The 16,530-nt window shown below is 42.3% G+C and overlaps 1 protein-coding gene across 1 annotated transcript in view; it reads right to left on the bottom strand.

Annotated features, from left to right (window-relative positions):
• HSD17B12 (hydroxysteroid 17-beta dehydrogenase 12) overlaps window positions 1-16,530 on the bottom strand; it is a gene marked incomplete at its 5' end in the record, with an annotated part of 92,688 nt that overhangs the window by 55,724 nt on the left and 20,434 nt on the right. The window contains 1 exon segment of the mRNA XM_082485290.1: window positions 3,116-3,162. Within this exon segment, the coding sequence (XP_082341416.1) occupies window positions 3,116-3,162 (47 nt within the window).

The following is a 16,530-nucleotide window of genomic DNA, read 5'->3' as shown; positions in this document are numbered from 1 at the left end:
AGGGTCATGAAAAGGCTGGATGAGAAGACCTTAAAACTAATCACAAAAACTCACCCAGAGTAGCAAACATTGGGAAGATGCTTTTGTAGCCTAATGATCGATACAAGCAAGAGTTACCATTCTAACAGAGTTGGTGGATGTAGGCATCCGATTTCCTTAAATCCCATGTTAGCAACTAGCACATTTTCCACTTTGGTAGCAAAACGCTGTTAAAGCCCTTTCTCTCCAAGATGAGTGTCATTGACAGCCCACCAAAGCAGAGTTAAAGCTCTGTTAGAGTAGGTACAGCAAGAGGATCTACAAAAAAGCAATACTAAGCAGATGTGCATACCAGAGTACTGCAGAGTATGCAACGTGACCACCACCTCTGCGCTCACAGCCCAGAAAGCCATCCTGGGCTGCATCAAAAGCAGCGTGGCCTGCAAGGTGAGGGAGGTGATTCTGCCCTTCTACTCTACTCTCATGAGACCCCACCTAGAATATTGCACCCAGCTCTGGAGCCCCCAACATAAGAAGGACATGGACCAGTTGGAGAGAGTCCAGAGGAGGGCCACGAAGATGATCAAGAGGGCTGGAGCACCTCTCCCATGAAGACAGGCTGAAAGAGTTGGGGTTGTTCAGCCTGGAGAAGGGAAAGCTCTGGGAGACCTTATAGCCACCTTCCAGTACCTAAAGGGGGCCTACAGGAAAGATGGGGAGGGACTCTTTATCTGGGAGTGTTGCAACAGGACAAAGGGTAACAGTTTTAAGCTGAGAGAGGGTAGATTTAGATTAGATATCATGAAGAAATTCTTCACTCTGAGGGTGTTGAGGCACTGGAGCAGGCTACCAAGAGAAGTTGTGGATGCCCCATCCCTGGAAGTGTTCAAGGCCAGGCTGGATGGGGCTTTGAGCAACCTGGTCTAGTGGGAGGTGTCCCTGCCCATGGCAGGGGGGCTGGAACTAAATGATCTTTAAGGTCCTTTCCAACTCTAACATTCTATGATTCTACAACTCTAGTTTATCGCTAGCATAGAAGTACATCTGAGATAAATTTAACTCAGGATTTGCAAAAGCAAACAGCAAGAGAGGGGCAACAAATAGCAACTCCTGACCATATCCTTTAGAGGAAAAAAAAAAAAAAAAAAAAAAGTATGCTGCTTTGGAATCAAAAACTTGGTGAGCATTACCCGGACAGACAAGAAAACCTATATTTACTACGGCCCTCTCTACCTTTCATGAAGAGGTGATCTAGTGATGAAAAGGATACCAGTGCTGAGCAAAGAACAAAGATCTTAATACTGCAAGAATGAAAAGTGTAAAAACGCCTCTCTGATTGGAAAAGGAGGAAAGTAACCAACAGGGCAGAGTATAACCAGAGAATCCACAAACTTGTAACATTCTTCCATCACTTACTGGTGACCACGTCAAATTTTTTGAAGAGGCAATTCTCAACACACCATTACATTTCTCAAAGTCTTCCAAGAAGCAAGTAATCTGCATGATTATAATCACAGCCATCAGTGCCCAAGCAGCTGTATGCCAGTGGCATTTTTAGCAACCTGATGGGAATTTCTAGTAGAAAGTCAAGCATCCACTGGCAGCCTTATGAAGACATCTTTAGAGTTAATTGAAAGATTGAGAGGTCTTTTCAGGTATTCCACATTTCACCCTGCATTCACACCGGACTTCATCAAGTATTCTTCATCCACATAAACCGTCAAAAGGTGGACATGTGTTTTATTCTAAATAAATAAATGACAATAATATTTTTTTAAAAATAGAAGTGTGTTTTATTCTGTCGCCCAAGAATGAGTATTTGTATCCTTTGGGGTACTTTTGGGGTGGTCTGTGCCTACAGCAGAGAAGCTGAAACAGTCAAGTGTTTCCCAGCAGGATCTCATACTTGTGATCAGCTTTTCTAATAGGGATTCTAATGCAGTGGTCTGCCTGCAGCACACATTTGTGTTTGAAGGCACCTGGTTCTCAGAGACACCAGCAGAACATAAAGCAAGCTGTAGTTTCACCTGAGGACATAATATATAGACCCTTAAACTCATCTCCCATGATGTTCAGAGGGTGTCTCCCACACCAGAGGACTTCCTCCTGATAGTGCTACGCCCTGGCCGCAATGACCTCCTTCCACTTGCTTTAGGCAGTTACATTTAAGTTTTGCATCATTTGCTTCAGTGATGTCTAACTGGGATATTTGGCATGTATAAACTGTCAGCTGTATGCCAGAATCAGGCACTGCTGGCACCAGGCTTAACTCCCTTTGCAACCAACTCCCCAACCCAGTAGGACAAGGTGCTCCTTTCCGCTTTGTGGAAAGGAATCTGGGGGCCAGGGATGAGGGTGGCAGGGCACAGAGAGATGTAAGGGCAATCTGATGAGCGAGGACTACCCATAAAGATGAACACTACTTTCCCCATGGGCTCTGCAGAACAACAAAATCCAGAAAAAGGGAATTTCTCACAGCTGATCTTCTCACACAAATTCACGCTGCTGTTTCGGAGAACACAAAAACAAGTAGACAGGCTCACTTTGGTACTGATGCTGGAGTTGAAAGTTATTTTTGCTATAAATTGTTGTAGTCAGCACTATTTGTCATGATGTTCTCTGGGCTTATAGGCTAAATTGTCCCATACTAACAGGCACTTTCTCTCTTAAGCAATACATTCCAGTACCATGTTTGGAGCCCACGTATCCATCAAGAGCAGAAGTACAGTAAAAGAGAGAGTTAAAACCCAGCTTCAGAGACTTCATGAATGATAGGGAATAATTGGAACATACTGCAGGCAGCTAGAAATGCCGCCATTTAGTCATTGCCTGAAAATACCAGAAGGAAACACCAAGGATTGAGAAAGTCAAAATAATTGTATCAACTAAAAAGTCAAATAAACGCTGAAGGGGCAAGGTAAGGGCTGAAAATAGAATTCACAAGTAAAGGAAACTAACAAAAAGGGATACAACTTTTTGCTGGTCACCTGAGGGAGGCAATGCAAGAGACCTCTTTCTCCACAGATATCTACGTTAAGATAAGGTGAGGAGATATGACATGCTGCATGACAGAATTGAGACAGCATGACATCTTGCCAAAGATTGAGATACACTTCCAAGCGTTAAGAATTCTCACCTCTTCTGCATAGGCTTTTCCAATCCCATCAGTAGCTCCTGTGACCACTGAAAAAGAAAGACAGATATACACATTAGTTGCTTCACAGAAATAACTGCAATGAGTGTTCATTAGTAGGCCATTAAAGTACTCATTCCAGCCAAGAGACACATCAAGGTTTCTGGAATAGGTGTACAACTTATTAAATCTCTTAGGAAATTTGCTCTAAAATCTTTCCATATGTAAGAAAGGAGAGGAAGAGAAGGACTTACGAGCCTAACAGTTATTTTAAGAATCCCATTCAGCACCCCTTCTCACACCAGTCCTCTGGCCTACTGTGCTGCTTCAGAAGCTTTGCAGACAGAGAGATTTTTAAGTCATTTAACTAAAAAGCCTGTTATGATTATCAAAACGGGGGGGGGGGGGGGGGGGTCATTAATAGTACAATAAGAAGTATCTTAAAGCCTGTAAGCATACAATAAAACAAACATCTTTTGGTCTCTGTTAGTGACTCTCCAGTAGATTTCATATCCCTGTGACCATTGTGCTTACCAGCAGCAAGTATGAGTGACTGATGCAGCCATCAGTTGCAAGCTGGGCTTCTAGAGCTTAAACTTTTTCCACCCATGGGTGACTGGGATCTGTGTCAAGCCTCAAGTCTTTCTAGGATTCTTTTCCACATGCTGAGAAACTCTGAGTGACTCAACATGCCATTAGACGGATTATTCCAGGACTCTCACCACACCAGTAGCTGATCATCTAATTTTTCTCACTAAATAGCAATTCCGCCATCCAGAATCTGCTTCTCCAACTACTTTTTAAGCAAGCACATTCAGCACCACTTCCTTTCTCTCTCAGCTCTTCCTTCTCATCAAACCCAATGCCTACACCTCAACGTCCTTACTCATTTAGCTCTCTACTCATTCATCTCTCTCTGCTCTCACTCTCCAAGTGGCTACAGAGTATATTGGATTTTTCTGTTTGTCCTCATGTCAAATCAGAACAGCGTGGTTTGTGCTTTCACTGCTTACCCCTGAATGTAGGCATGCCTCAAATAATTGGGCTTGTTTAATGTTCCAGAAAACTGAACTGAGAGTGTTGGTTCAGTCTCAGATCAACCTCTACCTGAGTGAAACTCACAGCAGATGGAGGTGTTGTCCGGCACTGGGATTCAGCATTAACTTCCCTTCAGGGCACCAGAAGGAGACGTGTTTGCAGATGATTTGATTAGTCACTGCTTGCAGATCACCCATAACAGTTGGCATGCAAACAGCAGCCAGAATATTTCTGTTTGAGTAATAACAGCTAGGAAATGCTGTAACCATTTCAGTTTCTGTGCCTGCTAGCTATAAATAAGTGGACGTAATAACAAGTGATGAAGCCATCAGTAAAGGTCCTATTTGAGCTTGAATGGCCAGCCAACAACGCAGCAACAGGCAAAGAACGAAAGATCCAGTCATGCCCCTGACCCGAGCGAGATTTACAGATGACCATAGATGAAGGTACATACACATACGTTTATCCCTTCCCTGATTTCAAGGTTTATTTGCAAGATCCTATAGCTCCAGTGTGGTAAGGATATGCATGACTGTACACACAGGATGTTTTGGCTAGTAAACAGAGTTCTAGCTGCTGCATTGTCAGCCCCAGTGAATTTTATTGAGAAAGCCAAGTGTCTGTGTCACGCCGGTTTGCCGCTTCCTATCCAGCCACTATTAGGGAACTGTGAGTAACAGTTTTATTATAGAAACAAATCCACATATAGAAAGGTCAAGCAAGGGTCCAAATGATGAATAAAGCATAGCTTGGGGAAGAAATCAAGAGTACATTCCCAGGAGCAAAAATCTGTACTGGTATCCCTCCCCGTTAGGCTTACAACAGTAGCTGGACATGTTGTAAGCTGACCCAATCTGGAAAACATTCAGCTTCAGTGACTTGGTGAAAGGGGTTATTTCCTTCATTATCGTTAGTGAGGTACCTAAAGAACAGCCATTCCCTCTAAGGCTTATAGATTGTTTCTTCTCCCCCCAACTCAAAATTCATGGACTTAATGGTTTTACTCCCAGATAATAAGCTCAGCATTTTAAAATATTGTTTTCTGACACCGTGAGTTGTTCAGCTTCTAACAACTACAGCTGAAAGCGTATGCTCTGTAAGGCAGGGACTCGGAAAAGCATCTGCAGCACTTTAAAGGCTTAGTAGAATGCAAGTACAATTTCAGTCAAGGATATTTAACTCATTTATTGAATCCACTCCTTAGGTAAATTGTAATAGAATTGGCTGGAGCATGAGACTCAAGAAGCTGAAGACCAGGGATTTCTAACTGAAGTATGAATAACAGGACAGTTCCTCCCTTTTCAGGCCCTACTTCAAATTAAAAGAACCTGTAATCCAGAGGTTAAAGTACCTCTAGAGCAGAACCTGAGAAATTTAAATAAGATTGATATAGATAAATGATGAAAAACATTATAAAATCACACCAGGAAGAAAAAAAAGTGTTTGAGCCATCACCTACATAAATGGGCAGCTAGCTGATGCACATTGTTGCTTTGCTTCTGCTGGAGGTAAAGGCATAGGCATCCGAATAAAGTAGGCAGCTAGTTTTTCTTAGCAATAAGAGAATTTTCTCTTCACAAGAAGGCACTAATGACATCAATTTTATTGGTGGCTCCACTTTGAGAAGGATAACTTTGTCTCCTGCTCTGTGCTCCCACACCACCTTGAAGAGCAACCCAAGTACAAAGGCTGCTTTCCAATGTACAGCCTAGAAAACACTGTTTTTTTTTTTTCAGGCCACACTTTTCTTTCCTAAGGCTTTTCAAGACAAGGCGCCTGGCTCAGCTCTCACCCATTCTACGGAAATTAATTTCCCATCAACTGCTCCACTGGTGCAGAGGCTGTTGAGGTCAGCACTGGAGGACTAAGATAGGAAACATGCACTAATACAGACCTGTCCTGTTACTGACCAGTAGCACCCAGTTCAGCCAGGCAGCTGCGGTTACTGCCCATTTACGGGATGCCAGTGAGCAGTTTGCCAGGTCAGGAAAGCCGCCCAGACAGATAACCTGCCTGAGAGAAGGTGTCTGAGTCACACTGCAGAGAGCAATACTTACACCCTGTGTTGCAAAAGCAAGGAAAAGAGTTGGGGTAAAGGCAACTGATTGGACCAATATCACAAGAGTCAAGATTCAACCACCTTATTGTCCTCCGTGTTTTGGATTACCTAAAGTGTATATGTTACGGGGAAAGGGGAAAAAGATGAAGAGAGGCTTTGGTAAGCCTCCTGCATTACCAAGGCACATTTTTCATATTGATTACGTTCATCTCTAGTTTCCACTCCAGAGCCAAGTGTTGCAGTTTTAGCCAGCCCAGCTACATATGGAAGCTGTGCCAGCTTAACTAGATTTTAACTATCACCCTAAAGTGCTGAAGCTAGTTCTACTCCAAGTGTGGGTTAAGCTTTGAAATTCTGTTCCTTCTAGTCTGTAGAAGCCTTTCAACAAAAGTTAAACTGACTGCAGTTGGCAGAGCTTAAAGAAGGCAAAGCAAGTAGGGTAGGAATAAGTTATCGTCTGCACAAGAAAGCTGCACCAGCTCGTAAGTGTGATTATACACATTTACTCAGTAGTCAGACTAACTGTAGTAACTTCCCACTTCAGCCATCTGCCGTCGCCAGAAGAGAAGTCAGAAGAATGCCCAGACAGCTCATGTGTGAGCCCATCAAATAGAAGTTTGTCTGAATGGAAGCTTGTGTTGAAGCACTGGCTGATTTTAGGCAAATAAGTCAACATCCATCTTCCCCTGACTTTTGGGGCTATAGAGGAAAAGGGGAAGAAAAATAAGGAAAGGTATCCAGTAACATGACGTACTCTGAAAACGGCTCACTCTTAGTAAACCAATATATGCACTCGCATTGGTTGGAGATGTTCTACACCAGGAAGTTACCACTAACCAGAGTTCAGCAGCTCTGGACACAATGTATTTCACAAAATAATTAGACTGCATCCTGAACAGATTCCCATCTCACTATGCATTTTTTTGAAACTAGCATATGTATAAGTACAGAGGCAACAGGTGCAAGCCTACATCAGCTTTTCTCAGCTCTGAAAAACCTTCCCAAAGACTCCTGTTCCAAATCAGAGTCCACACAGCCTGGTCCTAGTGGGTCCAGCACACTGAGAGGAACATCTCTTGCTCTTCTACGTAATGACACTTTCTTGACTGGGTAAGACTGGCGTAATCGTTATTATAATGGGTTACAGATGTATGCATGGGTTTTATCTTCTAGTCCCAGCTTTCATTTCAGTTGTGCACAGTCTTATTTATCACTTCCAACTGACCCCATGCTGTTCATGAGAAGTGGGAAACCTGTTAAAACATTTAAAATCACCATTCATGCTAGCCACTAGTGTACACCACATAACTATAAGCATCTTTGAACCCACCAATGCTTTGGATGCAGCCTTACTAAAGTGTAAGTGTGCAAAGAGAAACTTCCGATGTATTGTCAAGGTCTCCAAACAAAGAAAGCAGTGCAGGCCATCATCTGCTCACACCACTGGAGGAGGTTACACCATATGTAGATCGTAAATTTTTCAACTGCCATTTTATATATATATATGTCTGCACAAGAACTCGGATCAGCAGTTAAATTTTTAATTACAGTCTTATCCTTAACACGTCATGGAATTATTTCCACAGATCACCAAAATCGCCACTTCAGGACAGTATACCATCTTTGCCTTAGAGACTGTGCCAGAATTTTGCTTCCTATATGGCGTGGGGAGGGAAGAAAAAGAAATAAGTAAATAAATCACTTTTCAACTCCTGCTTTGAGTTTACTTATACGCCTTTGACCTCTTACAATGATCTCTTCAATTTAAGATACAGCTACACAGGAATTCACCACAGCCTCTACTATTGGACTAGTTATTGACAGATGCAACTCACTAATTCTCTAAACCTGAACACCACCGAGCCACTTTGCCTCCTAACGTTTCACATGGTGTGTTTCACAGCTCTTGTCAAATATACAACATATATGATGCAGTTCATAAGCACTGGCATCACCTCCTGTCCAGTATCTAACTCAAGGCAACCCTTGACAAACACAGGGCAAAGTTAAATGAACTCAGCAGTCAGTGAGCTATGTGGTCTTGCATTAAAAGGGAACAGCTTTCCTATTATCAAAAAAAGCCATAGACCAAGCCTATGAAACACGTTGTGTAACCAGCCGGTGACTTCTGTCTAGAAGATTAATATGCCCAGTGGCACATGACTTCAGGGGCTAAAAATGTAGACTCTTCTCCAGAAGACCTACAGAGGGGTGAACATGCAAATGCTTCCAAAAGCACCTGCATCTTTCAGAAATCCCACAGCCCATGGCTAAACACGCACAGGATAAGGTACCACCAACGGTGCGGGGAGCTCACATGTTTTTTCTGCTTGCAAGAAGTAAGTCATTGTCTTCCCAAATAAGGGCTCACCTAGAAAACATCCACCACCTCCTAAGAGGTATACTGGATAAACATTATCTGCTGTTAAAAAGAGGACTACCATTCTACAGCCAGGCAAAAGTAGCACCCAGCAGAGCATGGCAGTCTGTTTTGTGAATGACGTAAATATTCAAGGCCCAGAAAAAACATTTTAATCTGCTTCTTATGCAGCCAACACACCTTAAGACAAAAGCAAAGAATGGTGCAGTAAAGCATGAGGCAGGCATGTAGAAATCATCTCGTCTCACGACAGGAGCAAGGACCAGCATTGACACAGGGAGAGGGAGCAAGAGCAAGCATAGAAAATTCTACTGCAGTTCTGCAGAGCAATCACGCTGAAACAAGATTATAGATTCGTGACTCCTCAATTCAAGGTTAGACTACAGTGAAGATAAAGCTTAAAGAGATCAAGCCTGCCTTCAGATACAAACACACGTTTTCCACAGCAAAATAAGCTTTTGAGATGCCTAATGGAGATAAAGCATGGAATACTTTTATCCATGTTGCTGCTAGCGAGCAGCACCAGGCATACTCCTTGCACTGCTTTGACTACCCGCACAATGAAGCTAACAACTATTATGCATGTTCTCTACTAGCCTCTTCAAACTACAAATTTATTTCAGTTCAGCCATTTTCCTGTTTTCGTTAAGAAAAGCGTGAGGTTTTAGGCAATCTTTCAAGGTACTGCAGATGCACTCATGCACGTCATTACCTAGGAAGGAGAACTCAAGCCACTAACGATGTTATTCCCCCTAGAAAGATGTGGGTCCAGCAATTTGGGAATACCTATACTCTTCCTGCCCAAAAAATTAAGCTAACAAACAGATCCCAAGGCGGGCAGCTCAGCTACATTTCTGATGCACTGAGAGGTATTGAAATTTGTTGTCAAAATGGCCACTGCAGAGCTAGTCTCTCAGCCACATCCTTCATTCACACAGAAGAGCCATCCCTGTCCTGCAAGACTGAATCCAGGTACGAGTGAGGGTCTGGCATGGCACAGCACCCAGCTGCAGCAGACATCAACACCAAGAATAAACTAGGGACCTAACGTGTCTTGTTAAAGCAATACAGTTGAGAGAAACTCCACAGCACAGCTAACCTTAGCATAGGTTTAAAGTACAACACATAAATAACTGAAGACTCGAGATTCTTCTGCTACGAAACACGGAGGCTATATTAAGAATATGACAGCTCCTGGGAAAAACAAAAGCTGGCAAGGGGAGAAAAGACTATCCCTGCTTGGCATCAAGCAGTGCTTCATTTATTACAGATTTATATAAATCACTGGCATTTGACCAATACCAAGCTTCTAGATTATCTCCAGCCAACAAAAGTACTTTAGTCTGTGGTGGTTAAAAATATTCTACTTTTTGTCCTCAGCTTGCTAGGAACGGCTATTTTTAGTAAGAGCCCAATCAACCTTATCAAAATCAAGCATCAAAAATAGACTGGAGAAACACTGGAAGCAAATACTATTTTTAGCTGCTCTGTCTATCCCTGCCGTTACCCACAAATTCTGACTGCACAGACCATGCACGAGTGCTTAGTTATTCTAGGCAGATCCTCGTCGTGACCCTTTTTTCCCTGAACACCTGAATGCAGAAAACACTCGATTGATTAAAGATTAATACAGCCGCAAACCGTGACAGCTGCCTTTCGTCTGAGTGCTTTTGGGGAGGGGGAGAATATGGGATGACAGAGAGCTTGCATCAGTATTCCTCTTGGGGATCTATTACATGGAAAGAAAATTGCTATTTCAATTCCCTTTTGTTGCTAAAAATAGCACCCCCAATTGATTCAAGCAAACAGGGCACCGGCTTAGCAATGCCAAATTTAGAAACCACTGAAGTCCCAAAGAGTGAACGCTAACGCAGTCTAACACATGCCAGCTCATATTTAACAAAGAACAAAGAAGATAAGCATGCCGGCTGCAAGTTAATAAGACAGCAGTAACTCCCTGCATTTTTATTAAATAAAAACAGAAAACTCAGTGCAAAAATAAGACAAACTTCACTTCTACTCTCAATTTAACTTGCTGAAATAGGAAGCCTCATCAGAAAGATCATCTGTACCCAACCTGAAATCCTAGAAATTCTGTATTTTTTTTTTCCTCATATAAAGGGTTTTTTTTCTGCACAAAGGAGCTAACACCTAATGGTCAGGCTTTGAAAAGACAGGCTACAGAAAAAGGTTCAATTCCCAGAACCAAACACTTACTTGATAACAGCTTGTGTCTAGGAGCTAGGACTGTGGGTAGAGAAATATTCTATAAATATCACAGCACTGACAAGTTCCCTTTTCATCCAGAACTACAGCAAGAAAGGGGTTCGGGCAGCGCACTCTCAAGATTTCTTTAGACTTGAGAGCTAGAAGCAATCTAGAAAGCCCAACAAGAAAAGCATATGGATGAGTTCATGAAAGTCACGGACAGCGTTTATGCACTTTCAGTTCCAATTGCCTGTATATGAGCTCTCCCAATTCCAGGGTGGCCTTCTTTACCCGCTCATGCTCAAATTTTTGCCACGAAGTCTTTTTCTCCAGTTAGTCATGAATGCTGTGTTATGGACATGGGATTCTGGGAAGATGACGAGGTTCCCCCCCCTCCTGCGTTCAGAAGCCCCCATCCCATCCTGTTACAAATTCAAGAACTTCGCTGCTTTCAAGGCTTTTTGGGTTCACCGGACATTTTCTGGATCAAGAGGACCCCGAACTTCGCTTCTGCAATAGTGAGGAAGCTGTTCAGATCATCTGCTCAAGTCTGTTGCCCTGGTTTGAGGGCCACGACATCTGTTTAAGTTGAGATAAGCATATGCAAAAGCTATTGCCTTGTGCTCAGTAAGACACTACCGCAAGAGTTACTGCATAGTATTAATATTCGGCAAAAACAAGCTCTCATTTGTTTGCCATTATGAAATACATGACAGATGCTGGCTGTCACTGCAAGCACGACCAGGCCAAGAAAGCACGTGCACGGAGGTCATTCAAATTACTGTTTCTAGTTCCTCCCGCCTCTAGGAGAGGATGAATACAACAGGGAAATTTTGAAGATCAGACAGCTTGGGACTGGCACCATCTGAAGGCTTTTAGTGTGTTTGCCACTGGAAACAAGCATAGATAAGTTGCTTCTCTGAGAAGGAACTAAGCAGCCAGTAGAAGGGCCTCTGGGTTTGGAGTCTGTAAAGCTGAAAGAAGGTTTGACATAAGAAGTCACTAGAAGAAATTTGACTGGTGGGGTTTTCCCCCCCCCTTCTTTCACTATATATTTGTAACAGGCAGAAAAATAAATTCACAATAGTGACATGGCAACAAAAAAACACCACCTGCGAATGGAAGAGGATAGCAAGTGATCCAGGCAAGCTATGGGTATATCCACTTCAAATCAAAGATATGCAAGGTGTCAGAATAATCACAAGCATAGGAAAAAAAGTGAAGATTGAGATAAAATGCAGCACTAGATCCAGACCAACAAGGCAAAAGAAAATAATTTTTTCATGATGACCATAAGAAACTATGACTGTGAAGGTAACTGGGACCAAACATAAGAATCTTAGAATATCGTCAGGAGCTACCTGGGGAGGCATCTACAATGGTTCAGACCAAAAACAAACAAACAAAAACCCCACAAAAACAAAAAAAAGTAACTTTATCAGGATAAAAAACAAATTACTAGTTACACTCCTCGGGGACTGATCTCAGCACAAATCCTGTTCAGCACCGTTACTAGGGACCACCGCACAAAGAAGGGAATGCTTTAGGAACTTCACAGACAACCTAGCTACTGAAAGGGATCACAGTGTCACACCACAAAGAATTAGATGGTTTTATAGACCAGAGTAATAAAAACATAATATTGCCAGATATTATGTGGTGACATGGCGGTACCAGATGTCAAAACGTGCATTTGAGACCAACTTTGCTTAGAGTTGAGGTGACCATTGCAAGCAATGGAAGTAAGGTACCTGGGGTGCAGTGGCCGAATATAAAATGGACTATAAACTGCCATTCCGATGCAGCTATAAAGACAACTTATATAACTTGATTGCATCCACTGAGGTGCTTCCCATAATAATAAAGAGTAATAATACATTAAGTAATTTAAATGGGAACAGCTGGGGAAAAAAAAAAAAAAAAAAAAAGGGCTGCTAAGATGATTAAGAATTACCTCGTTTGGGAGATGAGTTTAAAAGTTTTGTTTGCTCTTTGTAAGGTCATGTAGTGTAACCACCAGAAAAGGAAAAGCTCAGGTTAACACTGGGAAGAAAATATAGCTGGTCACAATTAAGACTGGAAATCAGGGTATCTCAAAGGAGAAAAAAGTTGTTCATGACTCTGAAGAGCACAGTAAGGATAAGGAACCTGACTTGCTGGAGGAGCTCTGAGATGCAAGACAGTAGTGCAGGACAAGACAGACGTAGTTCTGTTTCCAGAGTTAACAAACTTGGAACAAGAATCTGTTCATTACTATCCATTGAATGGATCAGAAGGAAATGAGAAGCAAAGTAAGCCTGACTAATTTGTTGATTGTTTTTGATACATTCTATTAATCGCACGCTTCTAGGCTTCCTCAGATTGTCAGAGAAATTCTCCTTTTTTTCTCCCCTCCCCATCTCAACACACAATTTGACTTCCAGAGTGTCTCTGCTCATCTCTTCATGAAAGAGTTGCAGCTAGAGATATGAGAGACAAACGCACAGTGGTCCTAACAGAACAGAGACTGGTTTCATGAAGAGGATCTGAACTGGGAAGGGATTCCTTCTGGAACCCCCTGTTGTGCCAGCAATAACTCAATCATCTTGCTCAAGCACCTCCACATTCAAAGTGAGGACACCAGTCGCCAAAAAAATTTGGACATGAAAAGAAGCAACAGCTTGTAACAGCTTTTTAAGATCAGCCTCTGGGCATGAAATTCCATCATTTTTTGCTGTACGTGCCAAGAGACCCCAGAATGCAGTGCTAAATACAACCTTTTCTCTACACCTTTGAAACATTGGTTGATCTTTCACAGATTCATGATTAGGACCTGAACTATTGAGAATCATACAAAACACAAAGTCTTGAAGAAATCTTTAAACAAAGGTTTGGGTACATTTCGAGCATAATGCATCATTCAGTACTGGCATGGCATCAGGTCATTAGAAAAAAAAAACAAAACACACATGTAACTTCATAAACACATCCTGTCATCATTCATCTGATCCCTTCATTTGCACATATCCAACTATCTATATTGGAAGCAAGGGAAAAAAACATAGTGTAGACAAGCTCTCTCATAGTATAACAGTTTTATCACAAGAATAGACAATCCAGCTCAAAAGAAAGATCCAGTTAACACAAGAGTTGGTCTCTGGCAGTGGTCAGTAATAGGGACTGAGGGGAGAATTTAAGAAGCAGCCAAGTGCATTGTGATACCTCTCCAGAATACTCTTCCTGTCTCCAGCTTGCAGCTCTGCGATTTGGTGGACTACAGCTGGTGACTTTGGACAAATTCACAAAAGAAAAAGCTATCAAGATCCTTTACAGTATTTTTTTTTTTTTTAATCCATGTAAACAATTAGCATCTAATATAGACTAACAGGAAGCTACGCAGCTGAACTGCATCCTGCACGGGACAGCATCATCTCCTCCTGTTCTGTTTGAAACTGATCCGCTAGTTTGGGATTTGGTACTTTCTCCACCATCTCCTGATCACAGCAAGCAATGATGCTGATCACTTTGCTTAACTTTCTCTCTGTCCTTTAAATTAGAAAGTTGTGGATTTTCAAGTTATTTTATATACTTATTAAACAGGTAAATCTAATGCATATAACAAAATTTCTAAGATTAGACATTCAGGCAACCCTTTGATGGGAGCCTCTGAGAATCTCTTTGGACTACAGGTTTGCAAAGGGCAAATGAATTAAAAAATTAAGTACACTTAAAATACCAAAATGATCTAAATATATTCTATCTATTAGAAAAATCATGCTCCTTCCCTAGCTCCAGAATTAAAAATCTTCATTTTGAATGCACGTTACGGAGTAGAATTTCAGTGCATCAACTATACACCAAAAATAGACAAACTGAGAAACACAGAGAGACTACGAAAACTGACACTTGTAGAAACTGATTTTTCTTCTTAACTTCCAACTCCAGCGGACCCCAAGCCACAAAACTGCTCGGACATTTCTTCACCACCCTCATCAGCACCCTGGTTTTTGCCAAAGACAATAGACATTTGCAGCATCTAAGTCTGGAGCAAGGATCACCGTGCCCAAGACAAAACATTCTCTGGGTAGATGGTCTCTTGAGAAGAGTGCACGCTACAGATACTCTCACGGGTATACTCTCACATAACACAGCCTGACAGCTTTCAGCTCATGAGCCCATCCAGACCCAAGTCATCTCCCGCAGAATCACTGGGTGCCCCCATATGGAGCCTTTCAGCCTCCTGGAGAGCTGAGGAACAGCTTGGACTTGTGCATTCACCCAGCGCTGCACCCAAGCAACAAACCTCCTTGCCGCACAGCCCCTGGGAAAGAAAGCAGATAGCCAACATAGTCTTGGTGGGAGCCAAGCTGGGTTCACCCTACTTGCTGCCAAATTGGTACCAATACCCCACCTAGGTGCAGGCTGGCTGTTTTGGAACCACATACCCACACTGCACTCCTTGGCTTTTTTGTTTTTTTCTGAACAGAACAGGGCTTACTGTTCTAGCTAACCTAGGTCTGCACAGATGAACTTGGCCACTGTTGTGCCTATTTGCTGAAAGGACACGGGAGGCTGCACAGGAGCAGACTCACAAGTGGACAAGCCTCTTCGCTCCGGCTCAGACCAGCCACTCCAGACCTGTGCTCACTTCATGCAGTCACCAGCACGTTTCTGCTTTACCTGTTTTCTCCTGTAAAATTTATCCAACCTGGATATCACAACAGTAAACCATTTTAGGTCCAGCCTCCAATCCTTAACCTCTTATTTACAATATGCTTTCAAACTCATCACAGTCAAAACAGGTCAAAAAACTGAAATACATGGGTTACTTAATTTCTTCTGGAATACCACCTCCCGCTGTACTTTTTTCCCCACACAAGGCCACTTTCCTAGGGTTTACAAACCCTAATATGCAAAAATGAAAATGTTCCATTTTTAGGAAGGAATGTTATAAATCAGGACAGCTACCTATCTGTGTAGAAGGAAAAACAAGTTTTAACCCTGAGAAAGGCATAGCGTTACATCATCTCCTGCAGGAAAAATACGACTGATAAAGCGTATCTTCGATAAGCTACTTTTTAATTATATACACTTATAGAGGTTACTAGTAAAGCTCATTATAGTATATTCCCATACACAAAGGGTACACGATTGTACCCGAGAGCCCTCCTTAGGAAGGTCTCAATCTACAGTGCCTCACCAAATAAGATCAAAATCCAATCCATTTTTCCCCCCTCCTTAAAGATGACTTAACACGTGTGTATATACAATCTAAGCATACTGAATCTCCACTTCTAACCCCAAAAGAATCAGTGACCAACCATCCTAATCATTTTATTGCTCTTACATTTGTGAATACCTACCATTACTTACCAACGAGCCATCTTGCGTACTAGGACTCCCAAGACTTCAAAAGTTTTTAAAATTATAAATAAACCAAAGCTACTCAGGACAGAGTTGACTCAAACCTTCGGCTACTGACAGAGTAGTTGCACCATTTACACTTGTTTCTCTCAGTCCTCTTCCAGCACGTGAGATGCTATGTGTCCCATCATTCAGGTAAAACCTAAGTACACAGCTGGACCATTATGCGACCCATCGCCCTCCTAGGCAGGTGCCCCTTGGGCCTGAGCTAACTCAGCTCCAGAAGCAAGCTGCTCCTGGTTGCCACCTCTCACAAGCAATGACTGTTCCCCAACACCAGCAAAAGCAGCTAAGAGTCACTCAAAAGCAAGCTCCTACTGCTGCTACAGC

This window comes from Vanellus vanellus (assembly GCF_965231255.1).
Source record: "Vanellus vanellus genome assembly, chromosome: 6".
Lineage (NCBI taxonomy): Eukaryota > Metazoa > Chordata > Aves > Charadriiformes > Charadriidae > Vanellus > Vanellus vanellus.
This window is presented reverse-complemented; position numbering and strand designations above follow the sequence as displayed.